Below are 15896 nucleotides of genomic sequence, written 5' to 3' on the forward strand. Positions count from 1 at the left end.
CGGTAGCCTTCAGTCAGCCCAAATACCAGAGTCCTTGGTATATGACGTCGGCTGCCATCGGTTGTAAAACTGATGTCAGAACGTCCGGTATAAAGGGAGGCAGCTGACGCCATTTCCTCAGTCTTTCTTGCCGCAGAGCCCGAAGCAGATGCAATTCGCACTAGTGCCGGTCGCCGTTTACCTTCTTTTAGCACCTGTACCTTCTGATAAGGAATCTAGGGCATTGGACATGTGGGGCAAAAAGGTCTATACCTCTGCAACTCATTAGATCTGTGAATTGTCCTTTTCACATGCTTAAGTATCAGCAGCATACTTTGGAGGTTATTAAGGCAAAGCTTGGGGATGTTCCTTCCATGTCAGAGAACAAGGTTTACTAAATTCTGCCTCTCTAGTTAATAAGCATTCACTACATTGTGGTTTTGACACCTTGGAGGCTTCCTGCAGAGCAGCAGCCACTGGTTTTGTAATTAGAAGGCATGCTTGGCTTAGGGAGTAGCCTCTTTCTGAACCTGTTAAATTGCTTGATGTTCCTTTGCACAAAGACAATCTTTTTGGTAACAAGACTGAGGAGATACTGAAGACGTTGGAGGATAAGGCGAAATCTATGCAAGCTGTGAAAGATTTCCTTCAGGTTCAGCCTCTTCGGTTTAGTAGGCATTATCTTTCCAAGAAATGGTCTTTCCCTGACCCTGTCAAACAGAGTCGATCTAGGCCTACGGGTTTCAGATCTTCCAGATGGCAGGCTTCTGCCCCTCAAAGAGCTAAACAATGGCATTCATGACCCAGCTCTCTGCAAGGCCGTTCCTGCAAGCACTGGGGTTCATGGCTTCATGTATTGTAATGATCCCATATGCAAGGCTGCATATGAGAGAACTTCAGTGGTACCTCAAGAACCTGTGGTGTCAACGCACATAGGACTTAGACTTGATTCTTTCCCCAATTCCCTGTCTACAAAGAGAGTTTCTCTGGTGGGCGATGGCCTGTTCTCAGAATAAGGGTCTGCCTTTCTGCCCTCCCCCTGCCAGCCAGACTGTCACCACAGACGCCTCAAATTAACTATGGGGGGATGCACATCTGAAAGGCAGGGGCATACAAGGAACTTGGAGCACTCAGCAGATTCACCTGCACATAAACTTTAAAAAATTGATGACCGTGCAGCAGGCCTTGTTTGCTTTCAAGGACCTACTCTACCCTGGGACTCTCTGATCAGGACAGACAATACCACAGTCATGTGGTACATCAGCAAGCGGGGGGGACTCATTCTTACCCCTTGTGCAGACAAAGCATGAGACTATGGTCCTTGGCAGCTTCCATGGGCATACATCTAATAGCCCAGTATCGTCCAAGGAGGCTAAACTCTTTTTGGCGGATCAGTTGAGCAGGCATGTTTTGGATCCTCACGAGTGGCAACTGAACAAGATCATTTTCCATCGCATCACTCAGCATTGGGGCACTCCACAAGTGGATCTTTTCTCTCACAGCAATCCTCTCCTTCCAACCTTCTGCACCAGGGAGTTTCACAACAAAGCTTGGAGAGTGGAAGCATTGTCCTTCCCTTGGCCACAACTCTCATTGTATGCCTTCCCTCCTCTGCCTCTTCTTCCCAGGGTGCTGCTAAAGATAAGGGATGAAAAACCAAAGGCTATCCTTATAGCACCGAATTGGGCCAGGCAGCAGTGGTTTCCCCTTCTTCGCAACCTTTCCTAAGCTCAGTCTTGGCATCTTCCCTGGTACCAGATCTGTTGGTTCAGGAAGGGGAAAGTTCCTTCATCCTCCTCTTCAAACTCTGCATTTAACTGCCTTGCTAGTACTTTAAATATTTCTCAGCAGGTGGTTGAGGTTCTTCATGAGGCCAGGAGACCTAGTACCAGGAAATTCTTTGCAGATAAATGGAAGAGATTTTGTTCTTGGATGCAGGCTAAAGAAGAAGACTTCTCCTTCTCTTTCTCTCGTTCTTGATTACCTAGCAGGATTGCTTAATGGTGGACTTTCCTTTTCCATCAAAATTCATGCTTCAGTAATTTCTGCTCTTTGTTCATTTGAGCAGCCCATTTTTTCTCACTCCTTAATGAAGCTGTTCCTGATGGGAGCTAGCAATCTTAGACCTCCCAGGAGAGCTCCTACTCCTGCTTGGGATCTTAATTTTGTCCTGGAAGCTTACTCTACCTCCTTTTGACGCAGCAGCCTCTGCAGATTTAGTTTCTCTCCTGGAAGACTGCTTTTCTTTTGGCTATTACTTCTGCCAGAAGGGTTTCGGAGCTGCAAGCTTTAATGGCAGTAGAACCTTTCATTATCTTTCATACAGATCAGGTTTCTCTGAGAACTAATCCCTCCTTTATGCCTAGGGTGGTTTCCAGTCTGACCATTAACCAGTCTATTCACCTGCCTACATTTTAATAATCCCCAGAATAAAGGGGAAATGATTCTGCACTCTCTTGATGTGCATAAACAGCTGAGATTTTACTTAAACAGGACTAAACCCTTTCGAAAGTCTGAGCAGTTGTTGGTTAGTTTTGTTCCTGGGTCTCCAGGTAAAGCTATTTCGAAACAAACCATCTCCCAATGGATTGCTCATTGTATACACTCTTGTTACTTGCAGCATGTGAAGGTTCCCTCTCAGGGTATTAGGACCCATTCTACTAGAGCAGCATATACCTGTGCAGCTTTTCTGAGAGGTCTGCCTACTAAGGACATTCTAGAAGCAGCTACTTGGTCTTCTGTCCATACCTTCACAAAGCATTACAATCTACCTTTGTTTTCCAAGTCCAGGGCTGGTTTTGCCTCTGCAGTTTTGCAAGGCCTCCTTACCAACCCTTAATCTCTGATTCTTCCTTCCCCCTTTGTGTTCTTCCTGGGCTTTGGGAATCAACCCATATGTTAGGACTGCAACAGTGAAACACGAAGAACGTAGTACAGATGTCCTTCAAGGATGCATCTGCAGTCATCACATATGGGTTGTCCTGCCTCGGGCAGCCCTTCGGTCAGCCGGATTCCAAAGTCTGGGTCCGGCGTCGGCTGATGTTGCATTTTCCCCGACGTCAGAGCGCCTGGGGTATAAAAGCATCCGCTGACGCCATCTTCCCCAGTCTTTCTTGCCGCGTGGTGCCCGAAGCAGAAGCAGTTCGCAAGTGCCGGTCGGCCCGCTCCTGTAATTCAGCTACCGAAGACTTCAAAAAGCTAAGTACCCCGTTGGGGACTCTTTCTTGCCTCAGCCGATGTCAGATAAAGTTAATAATTGTTTGACTTGTGGGAAACAAATGCCTCATAAGGATTTCCACTCTTACTGCCTCCCCTGCCTAGGCCCAGACCACGACGTCTCGGCCTGTTCAGCCTGTGCTTCCTTAAACCGACGCACTCTTAGACGTCGGGCAGAGTTTGCAGAGGAATTCTTTGGGGCTAGTTTCTCGTATAAGATGCCGTCGGAGACTCCGACTTCACATTTAGTTTAAAAAAAACGGAAGGACAAGGATCGACACACGCGGACCGCGGTTTCGGCTGAAACCACGGCAAGGCCTACCGCAAGTGTCTCCGTCTCTGCTGAAACAGAGTCCTTGGTACTTCCAGTTTCAGAAACCGCTCAACCGACTACCTCGGTCCCGGAGGCCCCGGCCGAGTCAGTTATTGAATTACCAACAGAAACTGGTGTCTTGGAACCTTCCGACACCATTCCCTTAGACAAATCTACACCAGCACGTGGTGCAGCCAGGCCTCCTGCATCCATGTCCATCAAGGCTTTCTCCAGGGCTAAAGCTGCTAAACTTTCTAAAGCTTTGCCTCCCAAGGTTATCCCTCAGGGACCCTCTACTGGATCACAAATTCTAAACTTAGCAGAGGATCTTATCTCCTTAATTAGGGACTCTCAACCTGATCCGGACAGGGGTTCTCAACCTCCTCCAGACAAAAGGCCCAGGGTTGATCCCTCTGATCCACACTCCTCAGATGAGGCCTCTGATGGCTCTACTCTCTCGGACCACCAGGAGGAGGCTTATTCGGCCTACGAGGATTCTGATGCAGAGGAATCTATTCCCTCGGCCTCCCCTCCTGAAGAGTTTTCCTTTGGGGAGACACTGCACACCATGAGAGAGCATTTCCAATGGCAGGGCCAGGAATTCTCTGATTCCAGGAAAAGATTAAGGACCTTTTTGCATTTACCTCAGCATAGGCCTTCTAGCTATTCCTCCTGTTTTGAATGTCATTGATGATGTCTATTCTGACTCTAGCACAACCCCGGATTCTCTTTCTCCGGCTCCTGCCAAACCCGATAGGTACTACAGGGTCCCGGACTCGCATCTTTACCTTTACAAGGCCCACTCTGCAGATCCAGAAACTATTTCCCAGGGCCAAAAAGGGGTTGCAGCTGCCACTGCTAAAAATCCTCTCCCCTCTGAAAGGGAGTCCAGAGCTTTAGAGAGATGGGGCAAAAAAGTGTATACTTCTGCTACTCTTTCTATGAGGACATTAAACTGTCAATTTCATATGATACAGTACCAAGAGTATTTGTTAGATGAATTGCATAAAAAGTTGTCTTCACCTGACCCCCTAGACCGCAAGTCACTTCAGGATCTGGTACATAACTCTCAGCAGGTTAGCAACCATTTCTTGCAATGTGGTTATGATGCATTGGAAGCTTCATGTAGGTCAGCTATGACTGGCGCAGTCATACGTAGGCATGCTTGGCTGAAGGAACAATCTCTACCAGACCATGTTAAAGCAAAGCTGCTGGATGCCCCACTTGAAAAGCAAAAGTTATTTGGTTCCACGGCTCAGGAGGTCCTAAAGAAATTTGAAGAAAAAGCAAAATCAGTGCAAACAGTCAAAGATTTTCTCCAAGTATAACCGCCTAGATTCAGCAGGAATTGGCCTTCCAAGAATTGGTCCTTTCCAGACACAGAGAGATTTCAGAGAGGCAAGAACAGGCGTGCCAGAGGTAGAGGGCAAGCTAGAGGCTCCTACAGAGGATGTCAATGGCAGCCTCCCAACCAGAGAGGTAATGCAGGACCTTCAACTGCTGCACAAGGACAGGCTCAATGACTTTACTTTGACACTGCCAACCAGGGCTCAATTGGAAGCACCCTTGGACGGAAAGCTTTCTTTATTTTCAGAAAATTGGCACAGTATTACAAGGGACAAGTGGACACTACAAATAATAGGCAAAGGATACAGGTTTAATTTCCACACATTACCAAAAAGAAAGGGCATGCCAGACCTGCCACAGAATCAAAGGGCAGAGGCTTTGAAACAAATTTCCAGCTTAATGCAAATGAAAGCTATAGAAAAAGTTCCTCTCTCAGAACAAGGCCAAGGATTTTATTCCAGATTATTCCTTGTTCCAAGAAAAGAAAAACAATGGAGGCCTATTCTCGACTTGTCCGCACTGAACGCTTATCTCATTGTACCAAAGTTCAAAATCCTGACTCTGCAGCAGCTCCTTCCCATGCTGGGCTAGGGGTCTTGGCTGGTAACTCTAGACCTCAAGGAGGCATACCTGCATGTCCCTATCAGACAAAGTTGCAGAAGACACCTCAGATTTCTTGCAGGGTCAGAGCATTATCAATTCTCAGCATTGCCCTTTGGCTTATCTACTGCGCCCAGAGTATTCACGAAATGCCTGGCATCAGTAATTGCACACTGTAGACTTCAGGGGATGCAAATATACCCATATCTGGACGACTGCCTAATACAAGCGGACAGCAAACAAACTTTGGTAAAACACTTGAATTATGCCATTCACCTACTTCAGGCCTTGGGATATACAGTCAACTTTCACAAATCAAGACTTGTTCCATCCCAAAGAATAACCTTTCTGGGTGCAGATCTAGATACAACCACCCAAATGGCCTTCCTTACAGAAGAAAAACAAAGTCAACTACCAGATTACTTCAAAAATCTGACAAGACAAACCCAGCTGACTGCAAGCCCTGGGTTACATGGCTTCTTGCATACTTCTGATTCCGCAAGCAAGACTACATATGAGGAAACTACGATGGTACCTAAGGAGTTTATGGACTCAGCACAGTCACAGCCTTGAAACTTTGATACCCCTCATTCCATGCCTTCAAAAGGAATTTCTGTGGTGGCTCAAGCAAGCCAGTCAAGCAGGGGCCTGCCTTTCAGCAAACCAATAGCCAGCCAAACCATTACAACAGACGCTTCAGACCACGGATGGGGAGCGCACATGGAGGGAAGATGCATTCAAGGTCTATGGACACAAAAAGAGCTACTCATGCACATAAACCAAAAGGAAATGCTGGCAGTGATACATGCAGTCGAAGCCTTCAAACCCTTTCTGCATCATGGCCATCTGTTAATAAGGACAGACAACACCACAGTTATGTGGTACATAAACAAGCAAGGAGGCACCCATTCCTATCCTCTTTGCAGGCTGGCAATGAATCTATGGGAACTTTCCCTGAAACTCAATATACAGCTACAATCCCAGTTTGTGCCAGGAAAAGACAATATACTGGCGGACAGCTTAAGCAGAAACATAATGGATGCACATGAGTGGATGCTGCACCCAGACATCTTCCTACAGATAACACAATCATGGGGGAGACCGGACTTAGATCTTTTTGCCTCCCCCCACAATCATCAACTGAAGAAATTCTGCTCAAGGACATACCACCCACAAGCATGGAAAGTGGACGCCCTTTCTTTCAGCTGGAGAACTCTAACAGTGTATGCATTTCCACCTCTCCCATTAATGACCAAGGTTTTACTAAAGATCAGGACAGAGCAGCCAAAGGTGATTCTGATAGCTCCGGACTGGCCAAGACAGCACTGGTATCCACTATTAAAGAGCATGTCACGTACGAAACCATGGCCTCTTCCTCTATGGCTACTGTTACTGTCCCAACACAATTACAAGACTCTGCATCCCGACCTGAAAACCTTGCAACTAACAGCCTGGAAAATACCTTGACTCCTCCTCAGGACAAGCTATCCCAGAGAGTGAAAGATATTATTATGGAATCTGACCGGCCTTCCACAAGAAAGGCATATTCAGCAAAATGGAAAAGATTTCACATTTGGAACACCACAAAGGGCCTAAATGCGACAGTGATGAGCATGGCAAATATCCTGGAATACTTGGCAGAAATGTTCCACAGTGGTCTGTCTTACTCTTCCATTAAAATACATGCTTCAGCAATTTCAGCAGAGTACAATACAGATCCGCCTGTCTTCTCTCATCCTCTACTAAGACCGTTTCTAAGAGGAATCATAAACATCAGTCCTCCAAGGAAACCACCTCTACCTACTTGGGACCTTAATTTCGTGTTGGAAAAACTAACGCTGCCTCCCTTTGAACCAGCAGCATCTGCAGAACTACAGTTCCGGTCTTGGAAGACTGCTTTCCTCCTGGCCATAACCTCAGCAAGAAGAGTATCTGAGTTACAGGCCCTTATGGCAGTACAGCCTTTTCTTATTTTTCATCAGGACAGAGTTTCATTAAGAACCAATCCTACATTTATGCCAAAGGTGGTATCCAGGGTTTCATTAAATCAAGCTATTCATTTACCTACCTTCTTCCCAAATCCACAAAACAAAGGGGAGAAACTTCTGCACACTCTGGACATACACAGACAGTTGCGCTACTATTTGGACAGAACTAAAGGTTATAGAAAAACTGACCAGCTGTTGGTAGCATTTGCTGCTGGTACACAAGGAAAAGCAATTTCCAAACAGACAATTTCAAAATGGATAGGGAATTGCATTTGTTTCTGTTACTCCTTTCATGGAAAAACTGTGCCAACTAACATTAGACCTCATTCCACGAGAGCCACAGCCACCTCCACAGCCTTCTTGAGAGGGGTGGCTACCAAGGACATTTTAGAAGCTGCTACATGGAGCTCCGTGCATACATTTGCCAAGCGTTACAATTTACCTTTATATTACAGATCCAGAGCAGGCTTTGCTACGGCAGTCCTGCAGGGCATTTTAGCTACACCATCCTTTTCATAGTTACTCCACCCCCAGATTGGCTATGGTATTCTACCCATATGTGATGACTGCAGATGCATCCTTGAAGGACATAGTACAGTTTTGTACCTACCATAAATGTAGATGTCCGATAGGTATGCATCTGCAGTCAGGTTTACCCTCCCTCCTTCCCCTCTGTGGTATTACTTGGGTACTTACCCCTCTAATAGCTAGCTGGGGGGATCTATTATGGTGTATTTGTTTTTTATATTATTGTGCATGTTTGGATTTTTAACTGCATCTCTCCAAATTTAGCCTTCTTTAGAGGGCACCTGGCATCTGGGGCAAGAAAAACTGAGGAAGATGGCGTCGGCGGAGCTTTTATACCCCAGGCACTCTGACGTCGGGGAAAATGCGACATCAGCCGACGCCGGACCCAGACTTTGGAATCCGGCCGACCGAAGGGCTGCCCGAGGCAGGACAACCCATATGTGATGACTGCAGATGCATACCTGTCGGACATCTACATTTATGGTAGGTACAAAACTGTACTTTGTGTACACTTACCATAAATGTATATGTTCAAGTGTATTCACCGTTGCAGTCCTGGTTTCCCACCCTCCATTCCCCCTTTTTTCCTAAGGCACAGACTAGATATTTTATTTTTGAATGGCTTGTTCCCAGGGTGTTTCCTTCCTGGGTTAGCCTTCTTTTGGGGGCTCCTGACAATTAAGGCAAGAAAAACTGTGGAAATGGTTTCAGCTGCCTCCCATTATACCTGACATTGTGACATCAATTTTACAACCGACGGCCTATACGAATGACTCTGGTATTCGGGCTGACTGAGGGCTACCGGGAGCCAGATAACCCCATATGCTAGGACTGCAACAGTGAATACACTCCAACATCTACATTTATGCTAAGTGTACACAACTGTACTTTGTGCATGCTGAGGTCTTGAGTGAAAGTCACTAGACCTTCCCAGGAAGAAAAAAGTGTGTTCTTTTTCTTTGAGTGTTTTGAAATCATTCTGTTTTTATTGTATTTCTGCGGGTCCATAATACGATTCATTCTTATAAACATGAGAGACCTTATTATGCCTTTTATGGGGTGGGCTTGTCAACATTTTTAATTAAAGTATGTTGACTGTATGTTTCACATTTCCTTTTAAGATGCCTTTTTACATTATTACGAGCACAACATTCATGATTGTTGCCAAGTATAAACTCTTCCATACTCCAAAATTTAGAAAAGCATGATGTGGTATGAAAACTGATATGGTTATTGCAGAAAAAGCATGAGTTTGGTCTACAGTTGGGTAGTAGCACATCAGGCTTTATTTCCCTTATTCTGTTTTACATTTCTGTTTAAAATGTCTGTGAATTTTAGTAGGCATTGTTGTCTAATAATGTGGAGCACTAGGCGTTGTCATCATTAAAGCTGCTGTTTCTCTTTCTCATCTGTTAGCAGGTAATGATAGTGCCATAAGGACTGCAAGCAAGCTCATTTCTTCTCTCAAGCTTTCAGGACTCGCCAGCATAACTGAAGTACGTTCTTTCCCTATTACTGTAAAGTAGAAATTTGTGGGAATGTCATTGTTTGCATATTTGATTTATATATAGCTTTATTAGATACTTGGTCAGCTGTATGTTTCCATTGTTCTGAGCTGTGTGCACTGTAATAAGGTGCTTTTATCTGCTTTATTTTATTTATTGGTCGAGGTGGGCCATAAACGTCTAGTTTCAACAGTGACTGTTATAAGAAGTATAAAGTTGCTGATACTTGGAATAGTGAAGTTTTTGATGGGCATTTCATTTGTTCAGTAGTATAGTAAAAGATAAGTTGTACAAAGAAAAATGGGTAGAGTTCCATAGTTTTCTCAATGTTATGTATACCATTTTATGTTTATAATCCAGAACATAGGTGGAGGCAGTGGTTAGACATTATTATCTGAAAGTTTGAAGGGTAATTGTGTTTTATGGTATGTTGTCCATGAAGTTCTGTGAATGTGGGGGTATATTATATTGTTAGTGAATTGTTAGTGCTGAGTCTATAGACAAGTTTTTTTTTCCCTTGGCTGTTTAGTTCAAATGTCGTAGCGAGTCCCAACAAGTGTATTGTGTAAATGGGTTCTTAGTTTTTTTTTTGTTTTTTTTTTTAAGCCAATAACTTTGTGGGTCTGTAATAGTATGTCCAGAGTTTCATAATTTGGGTTCTGAAGCAGAAAATGCAGCATTTATGATACTGAGGTTGTTTGGTATAGTAAGAATAGATTGGAAAATAGTTGGTTAATGGAAATCACTAGGCTGATCTCTGAATTTTTATTTTTGAAATATGCAGCAGTAAGGTGAGAAGTCTGAATTTAGAGTGGCTATCTCAAGTTGGACTTTGTTATAGGACTGGAAGAATATTTGAGGTGCAGTCATTTGATTGTAAAGCTTATGACCTCCTGGCCCTGAAGCAAAATTGCCTTAACTTCATGATATTATGTGTAAAATCAAGATTATTTTTGAAGGATATTAATGCTAACTTGTTTAGCTTTTAAGAGAAAGGTTATTGCACACACTTGGGGGATGATAGTGTATTTGTCATTGTTTTAATTATATTGTTCTTAGAACATTGATTTTCATACAGTTCTTCCCAAAATTCACATTTGCAGCCTTGCTGTAAGTGCTTCACTTGCATATATCTGCAATCACTTTCTCCATTCTGTGCCTCATCCAGATTGGTCATATTCTCATTGCCCCACTGCCAAGGGTTTCTTCCTGTTTTTTTTTTTTTTTTTTTTCCATGAAGAAACTCAAACAATAAAATGATTCTATCTATGTTGAAGTATGCCTCTGTGTCCTAAACTTTTCATTTTTTTCTAATGTCTTAGTGCTTTGACTGTATAGTGTTTGTGACTGTGGATTACACATGAGCATAAAGTAGAAGACAGTGATTTAGTTTTTGATCATAACCAGCTGATTTTGTGGTCAAGATACAAATATCAAGAAATTCCCCCTGAGAGCAAAGCTTAGGAGTCGAATGTTTGCATTGATGTTGAGAAAACGTAGCAAGGGGATGTTATGTGATCCTATCTCGCCTACATTCTGTACTGATGGGTTCGGAGCCGATCCTCGGCTCCGACTCGGCACGCTATACTATAGAACAAAGTCTCTTATTGGCTGAGCTATCCTACATCCCAGGATGCACCACCACTGCTTCCCCAGATCTCGTTTGCCGCTTTACAGCAAAGACTTGGTCTTGGACTTTGCTGAGCTAAGTGCTTTTTTCTTCAAAGAATTTTGTCAGAAATGTTTGATTCATATACCCAAAAGCTGTTAACAGCTATCGTTGTTGTGTGACTGAGTTTTGTGTGATTTTTCTGGTAAACTTGTCCTTAATTTGAAGGAAAGGATCCCGTTTCAGTTAGAGGGGCCTTGCCCTCGCGCGTGTTGAAGTATTTAGTGTGAGTTTTATTGTAGTGTTATAGTTTAGTTGGGCAAGTAATCCCGTTTACGTTAGAGGGGTCTTGTCCTTATTTACTCTTCTTTAACAAAGTTTTTGAAAGTTTTTTGAAGTTAGTAGCAGTGTTTGTGTAAACATGTCGAAAGAGCATAGACCTTCTGGGTTCAAAAAATGCTCTAAGTGCAGCTACAAGATGTCCATAACGGACGATCACTCATGTGTGTATTGTTTAGGCCCTAAACATCTTCAGGAGTCATGCAGCGTTTGTCACGCCTTTTCCTCCTGAGTCCTCCAAGAGAGGAAAAACAAATTGATTCTAAAAGGGCTTATTACATCTTCTTTTGAGGAGGCTTTATCATCTTCCTCTTCACCATCGAAGAAAAAGAAATCATCGGCTCCGACCAGCCCGTCGGAACCGGCCACAAAGAAATCTCGGCAGGCTTCTCCATCAGCTCCATGGAATTCTGAGCCGAGGGTGGGACGGTCTGCCTCGATGCCTCCAGCCTCGACTCCTCTGGCTTCGGAGCCGACAGCTAGAGCTTCGAGAGGTGGGTCACCTTCATCGGCTCCACTGTCTTCGGAGCCAATGAGAGTTGCCCGCTCAGACTCTTCCCCTTTGGCGCCGAAGTCCACTTCGGCTCCAAGGGAAATTGCTATGGTTGTGGTGTCTCCCTCGGCACCGATATTTATCGAGACGATTCGGAGCCGGTCCCCCAGTCCTTCGGAACCGGTGGAGAAGTCGACTCTAACTCGTTCAATCTCTTCTCGGTCTTCGAGAATGTCGGATTCGGACATAGACAGGGTACTTCAAAGGCTGTTTCAGTCTCCAGTCTTCCAAAAGTTGGTTTCGGCTCCAGCCCAGTCGGCTCCGGAGCCGATTGCCCACCCTGTTGTCTTGGTTCCTCCTCCAACAGCCTCGGCACCGTTGGAGTCGGTGCTAGTGGAGCCGGTGGAGGTTTTCTGGTCGGCTCCGACCCTTACTCCAACCCCGCCGGGTCGGAGTTCGCACACAGACCTCCTCGGTCGGCCCCGGGGACGCGGGACCGATGTTTTCAGTTCGAGCCTCCTCTCGCGCGCTGCGGGAGTGCCGTCTACTGTTGTGGCCTCGGGTCGGACCTTCCCAGGACTCTGGGGTCCGCCTTCAGGGCCATGAGGAGTGCTTTGGCCAAATCTTCTTTGGCTACCTTCACCGTCTCTCCGGCACCTTCCCTTGGCACGGAGACTGGTTCCTTTGTTGTCCCCCTGTCTCAAGACAGCGGAGCCCTGGGGCCTGAGGTCACCCCCATTGGGGGTTCCCCCCTTCCTGGAGGTCCTTCTGAAGCGTCTTCGAAGGAACCCCCAAGGAAGAGACAGTGCAAGAGGAAGCACATAGACTCCCCTGACGAGTCTCTCACCTCGGACACCGACCTCGATGATGCGGAGGGGTCCCCCAAGTCGTCCTCGGATGATGTCTCCTTTACAGACATCTTAGAAATCCTGAAGCGACGAGGCGACTGGCAGTCCAAACCCCCTTCTGCTGAGGAGTCGGTATTCCTCAAGGCCTTCGGGGCTCAGCCCTTCGCCTCCTGGGCGTCTCCGCCCTTTGAGCTTCTGGATTTGATCTCTCGAAGGGCGTGGGAGCACCCGGATTCTGTGGAACCGGTGCCAGCTCGCCCCAATAAATTTCTTTCAGGCCCCCCCCCTCCCCGAAAAGGATTTTCTCTCCAAAGGTGAGGCTGTAGACGCCCTGGTGGTGGCATCTGCTACCCAACAAGATGTGGCAGAGGCGTCTACGTCCGTCCATCCTCCTAATAGAGTCCAGGAGCATGGATCGGTACGGGAAGCGCACCCTTACTTCAGCAGCCTTTACTTTAAGGTCTCTGAATTATCTGACGCACTTCACCAGACTTCAGAGAGATCTGGTCAAGGAACTTTCAGATACCCTCTCTGGTAACCTACCTGAGCAGTTGGCCCAGACTGTTAGCTCTCAGCTGGCTACCTTATCATTATCGAACTCGTCCATGAGGCTCATTTCATATGCAGCCGAGGGGGTGAGTAGAGCGGCGGGAACAGGTGTTGCTCTACGGAGATAAGCCTGGCTCCGCCTGTGTCACTTTGCGGAAGCCTTCTAGTCTTCCTTTGCCGACGCTCCCTTCGATGGGTCCTCTCTGTTTGGACCCAAGGTAAAGGACACCTTGACCCGCTGTGAACAAGAGGGTAAGACCTTGTCTGCCGTAGGGGCACGGTTTTCCACTCCCTTCAGGCCTTATCCCAAGGCTAGAAGAGGGGGGAAAATGTGGTTCCGTAAATCTCAAAAGGCTTACTCCTCACAGCAGGGCGATCCCCCTTCTAGAGGCAGAGGAGGGGGAAATTTTTCAGGGAGATGCCGTCCCAGAGGCGGCGGAGGCCCCCGCAACACTGGAGACCGCGAGTCCTTTCGTGGCTCTTCGACCTTCCCGCATCCCTGAAGGATTGCCCGACTGTGCCGCTCCGGAGCCAGTCGGGGTCGCCAAGCACCTAAAGGCCTGGGAGAGTATCACTCAGGACCGATGGGTGCTCCGAATCATCGCCGGAGGTTACACCATCCCCTTTTCTCAACCCCCCCCACCATCCCGGAAAATCCCGGACCCACCACCCAGTCAACGGGATCTCGCAGCCATCGAAATCTCAAAGCTGCTTCAAAAAGGAGTCATCCAACCGGTCCCCGAAGGCCAGACCAGATTAGGGACTACTCAAGATTCTTTTTGATGCCAAAAAAGACCGGGGACTTGAGGCCCATTTTGGATCTCGGCAAACTAAACCGATCTGTCAAGAAGTCCAAGTTCCGGATGGTCACCTTACAATCCATTCTCCCGCTGCTGGAGAAGGGTGTTTGGATGTGCTCCATAAATCTCAAGGACGCCTATTATCACATCCTGATAGATCAGGCATCCAGGAGACACTTGCGCTTCAGCCTGGGAGACGGTCATTTCCAGTTCCGTGCACTGCCCTTTGGTCTCACCACAGCCCCCAGGGTGTTCACCAAATGTTTGGCAGTGGTGACTGCTCGCCTGAGAAGTCTAGGATTCCAGGTGTTTCCATACCTAGACGACTGGCTCCTAACTGCCACCTCCAGGCATCTACTCTTACAAAACCTAGCAGCCACTGTATCTCTAGGCAACTCCCTAGGAATCACCTTCAATTGGGCAAAGTCTGTGTTGCTGCCATCTCAGCGCATACGGTTTATCGGAGTAGAGATAGACCCTTGAGTCTATCTTCCTACAGAGAGGATAGAAACATTACAGTCTCAAGTTCGAGCCTTGCTCCTCAAATGCCTAGCCCCAGCCAGGATGGTCCTACAACTGTTAGGTTCCATGTCAGCCACCGTTCTCCTAGTCCCCTTGGCAAGGTTACATATGAGGATTCTCCAGTGGCTCCTGTCAGTCCAGTGGTCTTATCAGGATCTCCCTCTGTCACCTCATTCTGATCACAGAGACGTGCTAACAGGACCTTCGTTGGTGGCTTCTTTCCTCCAATCTGGATCAGGGGCTACCCTTCATTTCACCACCTCCAAGTGGCCACATTGACTACGGACGCCTCCCAGACGGGGTGGGGAGGACATTACCTGGGCAGGTCAGTCCAAGGCAAGTGGCACTCAGACGAGAATCTCCTCCACATCAACATACTGGAAATGAGGGCGGTGCTTCTATCACTGCAAGCACTACACAGTTACCTCCTTCAGGGCATGATTGCCATTCAGTCCGACAACATGTCAGTAGTCTGGTACCTGAACAAGCAGAGAGGGACCAGATCCTACCCCCTTTGCAGAGAGGCCATGAAGGTATGGGATTGGGCGATTGCAACCAAACGTTCTCTGGTAGCAACATACATTCCAGGGAGATCCAATGTGATAGCCAACAGACTGAGCAGAACTGTTCTCTCCCCTCACGAGTGGTCTCTGAACGACAGAGTGGCAACTCAGATTTTCAGAAGATGGGGAACTCCTTGTTGCGACCTATTCGCAACCCCCCCTCAATACGAAATGCCAACAGTTCTCTCTCACCCCAGTTCCGGGGGAGATTTCCAAGGACGCCCTAGTCCAAGCTTGGCCCACCGGCCTGCTGTACGCCTTTCCACCGGTTCCCCTTCTTCCCAAGGTGATCCAGAAGGTGATTCGCTTGGAGAGCAAGATGATTTTAGTTGCCCCATACTGGCCTCATCAAGTCTGGTTTCCCTTTCTTCGGAAATATGCACTGGACGGTCCATGGTTCTTGGACCAAGTTCCGGACCTCTTGACCCATCAGTCGGGACAGCATCATCAGTCCCTCCACTCGTTGAGGTTAACAGCTTGGCTCCTCCTCTTCCGACCTTAGTCAGGAACCATGCTTTGGATCCGGAAGTCATACATATCTTGTCCTCGGCCCACAAGACTTCTACTAAGAAAATGTATAACAGCAAATGGAAGAGATTTGCTATTTGGGCCCAACTCCGGGGATTAGATCTTTAACTGTCCCGGTATCAGAAGTTCTGAAGTTTTTAGCTTCTCTGTTCAATCAAGGTTCTTCGGT

At 46.7% G+C, this 15896-nt stretch overlaps 1 protein-coding gene across 3 annotated transcripts in view; it reads left to right on the top strand.

The window, feature by feature from the left end:
- The window catches only part of CIAPIN1 (cytokine induced apoptosis inhibitor 1), a 589375-nt gene that overhangs the window by 207563 nt on the left and 365916 nt on the right, over positions 1–15896 (top strand). For all 3 annotated transcript variants that reach the window (XM_044081283.1, XM_044081282.1, XM_044081284.1), the window contains exon 4: positions 9388–9467. In XM_044081283.1, the coding sequence (XP_043937218.1) occupies positions 9388–9467 (80 nt within the window). The remainder of the gene's footprint in view (positions 1–9387; positions 9468–15896) is intronic.

The sequence above is a fragment of the Protopterus annectens genome, chromosome 8.part0 (assembly GCF_019279795.1).
Source record: "Protopterus annectens isolate FY-2018-M chromosome 8.part0, PAN1.0, whole genome shotgun sequence".
Taxonomy (NCBI): Eukaryota; Metazoa; Chordata; order Ceratodontiformes; family Protopteridae; genus Protopterus; species Protopterus annectens.